At 39.0% G+C, this 8397-nt stretch overlaps 1 protein-coding gene across 2 annotated transcripts in view; it reads right to left on the bottom strand.

Moving 5' to 3' along the window:
• Window positions 1-750: 750 nt before the first annotated feature.
• The window catches only part of TRIM29 (tripartite motif containing 29), a 62978-nt gene continuing 55331 nt past the window's right edge, over window positions 751-8397 (bottom strand). For both annotated transcript variants that reach the window (XM_082273893.1, XM_082273892.1), the window contains 3 exons: window positions 6251-6346; window positions 3878-3954; window positions 751-1171 (listed from right to left, as the gene is read on the bottom strand). In XM_082273893.1, coding sequence (XP_082130019.1) covers window positions 1112-1171; window positions 3878-3954; window positions 6251-6346 — 233 coding nt within the window. In that variant the 3' untranslated portion in view covers window positions 751-1111. The remainder of the gene's footprint in view (window positions 1172-3877; window positions 3955-6250; window positions 6347-8397) is intronic.

Genomic DNA, 8397 nt, shown 5'->3' with positions numbered 1-8397 from the left:
TTGTAGATATTGGAAAATTGATTTGCACTATTTATTTGCACATTTGCACTTATATTTGTGGGTTTACAGATATACATATATATATTATTGCACATGTTTTATGTTTTTTATATAATTTTTATATTTTAGAAAGCGCTGTAGATAGCCCTAATATTAGGACTATTTTTTTCAATATTTATAGTAACTCCAGTTTTCTTTGTAATACCAATTTTTTTAAGTTAACACTCTAGTTCTTCAGACACCCCAATTTTATAAACAAATGTGTTAACCTTGTCGAACGGAAGATATGGAAAATTGTGATTTCAAATCTTTCCTTCTACTTTATTCTTTTGCTTATATTTGTATTGTGCTTACTGAAACTACACATCTTGACAATGGCCGGTTTATTGTATACATGATATCTTCAAAATATATTTGCCATCATTTCCTGTTAATAGCTAAAATCTTTCTTAAAAATAAAAAACAGCATGAAAAAATATGCTGTCTGTGTGGCTTAGTTGGCCAAATAATTTACATCAGAACTGGTGTTCCTGAAAGACCTAGGAGCTTATTTTTCAATGTTTTTATCCAGGATTAACACTTTTTTTTTTTTTTTTCAATTCAATTTGAAAAATTTATATCTTGTGTAAATCTTGGGTTAAACATTGATCAATAGAGCTCTTAAAGAAATGCTTTAACACAATAACAAGAATGTAACAACAATCTTTTGACAAACAGTATTCTCAAAAACGAAATGCCGAGACATTAAAATAGCTTTTCAAATGTATTTATTGATGAACATATTCCTGCAATTTTTTTTTCCTTGGTATTCTAGACATCAGTTATTATAATGGTAACATTTAGTCAGTAATAGCATAATACTTTCTACATCAATAAAGGGTTAACTTGAGAAAAATAGATAAAGGTTCATTCTTGCTGGACCCACCCTGGAATTCCAGTTAGCAATTGTTGCCCTTGGCTAGACTAAAACCAGTTTTCTTCCTCCCAGCCAAATCCAGTCACAACACATTCACTACAACAGCAGTGAAGGAATTAAGCACAGATCCCCACCCTCTTTCTGCCCACATATCTATAGCTTTGGTACGTAATCTTAGAGCTTCGTCCCAGGGATTCATGGGGATTCGGCGTTAGTGGTATTTCCCTTGTTCACATAGAAAGGGCGTTGCTGAGTCTGTAAGATACAAGCATAGATGTTAGTAACTTTTATTGTTTCTTGAGTAAAGTAACATTAAGCATTTCAATTAAACTTGAAGGCATCTTTATAAAGCATGTCTACATAGACAGGCAATAGGTGAAAAGTATTTCAGTACAGAAGTCTAGTTATAGCATGGAGTGTGTGTATGCTGTGGAGTCATTGGTTTAGAATACACAGGCAGATCTTATACAGGATAATAGTGAGGGTGAGAGCCCAGACTAAGCTTGCTTAAACTGCTACATTGCTAGCTCCCAATTTTTTCCAGGTTTGAATGATACTCTGTTATGTTACATGTTCTATAAAGGCTTGTCCCTTTTACTTATAAGTAAGGGAAGCAGTCACAAAACATTCATAGAGATTTTCCAACATGTTTGAACATATCTGAGCAGTAACGAACATTTCCTCCACTTCTGAGTTCTCTCTGTTAATACTTGAAATTCAACGTTTTTTTTTTTTTTTTTCTTTAGTCTTGGATGGAAAAATATTGTAAAGCTTAGAGCTTCTTCCAGGTTTTTTTCTGTGTCCCCATTGGAGACATTCACTCTCTCTATTTGTCTGAGAAACCATTGTCTTTGGAACAGAAAGTGATAGGAAATCCAAAAGGTTAAAGTTACCGAAACAGGAAATGAGAGGAAATCTTCCAATGGTGATATCCATCCTATGGGCAGCTGTCTAAAGCTGGGCACAAATTATATGATTTATTAGAACACAATAGCCACAGCAGGAGATTCCTCCATCTGTGCTGTGTACCATGGATGGAGGAATCTGTATGATTATTTTTGTTTAGTCCCCAGGCTGGACAACAATAATGCATGTGTGTATACTTGGCTTAAAGAGAAAGTAAAGTCTTCTCCTTCTATTGTACCTACAGGTAAAGCCTTTAATAAGGCTTACCTGTAGGTACTGTGAATATATCCTAAACTTGTACAGTTTAGGAGATATTCAGAGTGAATTCAGCCGATGATGTCGTCTGCCCATAAGCTCTGAAGGTCCAGGTTACCTTGCCTGACCTTCAAAACCCATGCCGCAAATGGCAGCTCCCATGCCCATGCGCAGGAGTGACGTCATCATGCTCTGGTCACTCACAGCGTCTGAGCCAATGAACACAGAAGAAACACTTCGAAAGATGTCAGCTGTCTCAGCGATGTCCAGGCGCGCTGAAGATAAGTATTTCAGAATTAGCTGGTATGCGATGCATACTAGTTTATTATGTCTTTGTCTAACAGGTTTTTGTTTTTTTGGGAGGGGTGGTTTTTGGAGGTTTACAACCTTTTTAAGGGATAAATTACCCTCACTTTGAGTAAACTTCTCTCACTTAGTTTCTCCGAGACAAGAAGTAAGGGGAAATCTCTCCAATGGCAAAGAAAAGCAGAGTAGAGCGACAGGAAAAAAAATGACAGGGATTGTATTCATTCCCTAAATTATGTAAAGCATTAAAAAAAACGTGTACTATAGATATGCTTTATACCCTACACAATTTGATTGCTACAAAAACATTGTTTGCAAAAAATGGGGCAATTATGTTGACCAAAGGAAGTAGATACACCAATGTGTTGTTTACTTGTACAGCTAACTCATAGGATAACATGTTTTGTAATAATAATACATTTTCACACACGCTTACACACATACACACATACACTATATAACCAAATGTATTGGGACGCCTGCCTTTACACACACATGATCTTTAATGGCATCCCAATCTTATGCCTCGTACACACGCAACGATTATCTGTCTTTTGTCCAGTGTTGTTGTGTTGGTTGAAATGTGCTCTAGACTGCACACAAATTTTCTCGGCCAACAACAACCAACTTCAGAAGTGATGTCATGTGCTGGTTTACTTTCCGTGTGTTTTTTCTTCTCTGAGCATGCCCAGTCTTGCTCATCTGATTTTTGTCTGCCGAAATCTGTACTGACTGACGGAAAATCGGCTGTTCTGTTGACGGCCAACAAAAATTTTATAGCATGCACACCAGATTTTGTTCGGCCGAAAAGTCGCAGTCGGTTGTCGGAAGCATCATACTAACAAGCCGAAAATCGGCCGATCGGACGTAAGCCGAAAATTCACAGCCAACTATCGATGCGTGTTTACGAGGCATTAGTCCATAGGGTTTAATATTGAGTTGGCCCACCCTTTGCAGCTATAACAGTTTCCACTCTTCTGGAAATGCTGTCCACAAGGTTTAGGAGTGTGTCTTTAGGAATGTTTGACCAGTCTTTCAGAAGCGCATTCTATCGGTTTGAGATCAGGACTCAGGACTCTGTGCAGACCAGTCAGTGCACAAAGCAAGCCCATAAAGACATGGAAGAGCAAGTTTGGGATGGAGGAACTTGACTGGCCTGCACAGAGTGCTGACTACAACCCGATAGAACATCTTTGGGATGAATTAGAGCAGAGACTGCGAGTCAGAGATTTGATGATTAACATATTTAGACTTGATATCTGAGTCCTAGACTTAGCAATATGTCTCAAGACATAAATGTTATTATTATTATATTTTATCTAATGAAGACCAATATGGCCAAAACATTTCTGGGTGTTGATGGTTAACAATACTTTTAGTACTAGCAATAATAGCCTATGAGTTAAAGGTATTATAGTTTACAAGCGGAAAGAGGTTGGGAATGACCCCACAGAAACAGATTATCAGAACATAAATTAGATGCTCGGAACTCACCAGCAGACTCTGCTTTGAGGATTTCCATGTTTGTGGCAAAGGTTTTGCTGGTTGGTGCCTTGTCATCATTGGATACACTGTGGGAACAGAGGGATGATGTAAAAAAACATGCTTGCTCTTTGATCATAATATATTATTCTAAATAGAGAGAGAGAGATAAAGCATCTATTATATGCACAGATAAAAGGGAAGCTATACTCTCTTTCTCTCTCTCTAGATGATTCCATTCATCTATAAGAGACCCTAATTCTAGATGAGAGTCTGCTATTGATATTAAAGGGGACACCTGCAAACAAAAAAGATGTGGGATTCCCACATAATTCATATCAGGAACTTCAGGTCTGTTATGAATGTTAATGTATTTAAATTCTTTATGTCAATTTTTCCTGATTTTTGCCTGGGATTCCCTCTTAAAATCCACACCAGACCCAAAAGATCTGGTATGAATTAGAGGGGAACTCCAATGCCATTTTTTTTCTTTTAACTAATCCATTGCTTTTATTACATGGCTGGGAATTGCTAACCATATATGTGAATGGGGCTGGGGACATCACTAGTTCTTAAAGAGGAGCTCCAGTCATTTTTCTGTTTAATAAAATTCAGCAGCTAAAAAATTTGTAGCTGCTGACTTTTAATAAACAGACACTCACCTGTCACAGGATCCAGTGATGTGCTTTCCCTAGCCATTCTTCCCATCGGTCTTTCATCCCTCACACCAGCATCTGAACTGTGGGAACCCAGCTGTGACAGCTTGGGGCTTCACAGCCGGGTGTCCACTGTGCATGCGCTAGCCATGTTGCACATTGTGAATGGTCCTGCAGTCTTTTGGGACCTGTGACATATCCCAGAAGACTATGGGGAGGGAGGGGGGAAAAAGCTTCCACTTGGAGCACCTAGGCGATTCATGTAGAAGTAGAAGTGCGTACCTAAAGGAGGGCGCACCAGCCTAGCACATTATTTTTGCTACAAATTATTATAAAAAAAAGATATTCTGTACATCATACTCACAAATGAGATGAATTGTTAAAGCTTGATGAAAAAAAAAATATATATGCAAATGTCCATACAGCATGATCTACTGGTTAGAAACAGTTGTGGGATATAAATCTCCAAATGAAGCTGATGCGTTTTGAGGGTGACCCCACTTCTTCAGATCTGGATTTGGAATGCAGGTAGCTGGTCTTTAAATAATCATAATATCACATGACCTCCAGTACAAAGCCCTCCCTCGGAGGACAGTGTGCCCTCTGTGTTCTTTTCGTTTTTAGAGCCTATTTTGGTTTCCCCAAACTGTTTGGAGTGGCAGAACATCCGAAATAGCGGCTAAACGAGTGGAGTCGCTCTATAGATCAAGCCGCATAGCAACTCTCAAGTGCAGGAGCATTTATTTCTTCTGTCAGGAGTGGGTACCTGTCAAATCCATGTACCTGCTCCACCCCCCCCCCCCCCAAAAACAAAATGCCATTTACTAAAGAGGAGGGGAGAAGGAGGCCTTAAAGTAGAACCTCCTCTTTTGGGAGAAGCTCTGCTTTAAGAAGAAGTAATACCACTATTATGCATGGCCTTCAGCTCCTGCTAAAGGAGTATATGTTAGGGCATTTATCCAAATGCACAAACTTGGTCCAAAGTTGTGTTTGGATCCAACCTTAAGATCATCCCTACCCTAACTGGGGTTCAGTTCATGCCAAAAGCAACATACCAACAGCCTTTGTATGTTCAACCTGCATCTTTAGGAGTTTGTCAGGATAGTCCATTTATCTTCTATATGCCAAAAGCATAGTAGTAAGTTAAAGCGGTTGTTCAGTCTTGGGAAAAAAATTAAAAGTCAGCAGCTACAAACACTGTAGCTGCTGTCTTTTAATAAAAAGACACTTATCTGTGCAGGGATCCAGCGTCATCCTCACCCAGGCTACTTCTTCACTAGCCCTCGGGTTCCTGGTGCTGGCATCCTAACTGTGGGCAGCGGACTATGCTGCTTTCGGCTTCACATCCAGCTGCCCTGTGTGAATGGTCCTGCAGTCTTCTGGGGCCTGTGACATGTCCAAGAAGACTACAGAGGGGACCGCGGAGGGGGGGGGGGGAGAACTTCCACTCGAATTGCCTAGGTGAATTGAGCGAAAGTCGGGGCAAGTACCTGGTTTATGCCCCCCCCACCAAAGAAAATCTGTCAAATGTCAAATAGGAGCGGGGGGAGGTCTTAAAGTGGAACATACCCTTTTGGGTGAAGTTCCGCTTTTGAACACTTTCTACACAGTAGAAGATGCCTTTTGTGAAGTGGAGATGCAAAAACATATTGTGAAACATATTGAATGTATTTTATGTGACCTAATGACAGTATACACATTAAAGGGATACTTTAAGTAACACATTTACCATTCATGTTATAGGGGCTGTTTTCTTGCTGATTAGCAGCAGACTCTGTGGTTGTCACAGTGGATGAATATTGGTAGGATGGAACTTGGCTGGGACCTAGAAAAAGTACAGAGTAATTAACATACAGTTTTTATGACCGTAATTCAATAGCAGAGATGCAAAACTTACTATAAGTATTACCAGAGAAAACTTACTGAGAAAAGCAATTGCATAAAACGTTATGTTTAATAAAAAATATTAAAATAAGAGTGTACTGAGTCAGAATAGAGTAGTCCAAAGGAGACATTTTCTAAAGGAGAAGTTTATCTTGCCAATTAATTTGGCAGACTTTTTTATTTTGTAATCTGGTACGCAGAAAAACTGACTTTTTAAAAAAGATGGGGTTTCAAATTAAAACATATCTAAACCCAAAAGAAAAATCTTAATTTATTGCAGCTTACCAGTCCTTAAATGTGGTGACTGCCTTAGGTTTCTTTTTCTTTTTTTTTCTTTAGCTTTTTTTTTTTCTTTATATGTACACGATGATCCAACCAGTAAGTCTGTTATTTTTCAACTTCCTTGAACAGACCAAACTGTCCAGCAATTGTGACAAAAACAATTTAATACCAACAGATATGCTTGCAATTTTCATTATTTTATGTAAAACCTTTATCTGTGGCTGCAACTACTTAAAAAGTGTTAGGCCCCTTTCACACTAGCGGACCGTTCAGATCCGCCTGTCAGTTTTTCAGGCGGATCTGAACGGATGCCCCATGCATCTCTATGGGGCATCGGATGTCAGCGGAGACATGTCCGCTGACATCCGATCCGTTGCGTCAAATCTGGACGGATGGAAACCCTATTTTCCATCCGTCCAGCGGATCGGATGGGATCGGATGGGATCGGATGAGAACGGACAGGTGGTGCGTTATCATCCGATTCCCCCATAGAGAACAGAGGGACCTGGCAGCTCTGTCTCCACACACAGCGCGGAGACTGAGCTACTATCCGTCTGCTCAGCAAGGGATTGGCGAATCGATCCCCCGCTGAGAAAAACAGAGTCCGCCGACTGACTCCCATATGTGAAAGGGGCCTTAGTTAAGTCCACATACATTTGCTAGTTCATCTAATACTACCCTCTGCACAGGTTGGCAATGCTGCTGTCCAAGGGTGGCTGTGTTGCTCCTCCATAGAGCGTAACTGTAATTGTCCTTAAATGCATTGGGTTTACATCTTTATACCTCTACAAAATTAAATATATCTGTGGTCTAGACTAATCTGCCTCCCTTTTGTCATTTTGGTTTGCCCCAAACCACTTAAATATTACTTCTGCTCTCTTATTAAACTTGTTTTATAGCAATGCATTAATGTGTAAAGCAATCTAGCTGGTTTCTTCCCACTTTTTTTTAGTATAGCTTTATTTCCACTTATTTATAATAAAGGCCAGCAATCTGAACCACAAATACTATATACTTGCTCATTAGAGTGTGTTGTGGTAGCTCTGTTAATACACTCCCTCAATCCACAGCTGCAAAAATAAAGTAAGCAAGATCAAAGAACATTACATACTTGTTTTTTATACCTTCTCTTTAGACTGCTAAATACCTTATTAAGTCAAGATATAAAATGTCCCATATGCCACATCCAGGTGGTGACATTCACTACCTTGATCAGTTTCCAATAGATCTGTGTATTTCCATTCTTAGAACCAAGCAGAGGTAAAATAAGAGTATTACTGCCTAAAGTTGTTTATTCACTGTAAGATAGGACTCAGAGGAAGTAATTTTTTAAACAGATTTGACCAAGTCTGACAGCGCTTGATTTTCTGGGCCTAAGCCAAACTTCAAATTCATGTGGGTGAAAATAGAACTGGTTATATAATGACTGCATTCCATAGCAGGTGAGGACATTGTGCAAGTGAATTTTGCATGTTATACTTGAAAATGAATTTCTTTGACATTTGGATTTTTCTGTAAAATATGGATCTGTCAGTACATTTTCCAAGTCCTGCCAGTAAAAAATATTTTGGTGTTTGGTAAATCTGCTTTAAATTTTCTGGGAGCACCTTCCTTTATTCAAATTAAATGTATGAGGGAAATATTTAGTAAAGGATGGTCAAATTACAATCTGAGGCCTCCTTCAGATCTTAGTGGGATGTTAGGATGTGT

Source organism: Pelophylax lessonae, assembly GCF_965119305.1.
Source record: "Pelophylax lessonae genome assembly, chromosome: 12".
NCBI classification, from domain to species: Eukaryota; Metazoa; Chordata; class Amphibia; order Anura; family Ranidae; genus Pelophylax; species Pelophylax lessonae.
The sequence above is the reverse complement of the archived record's forward strand: the minus strand, read 5'-3'. Positions and strand labels throughout refer to the sequence as shown.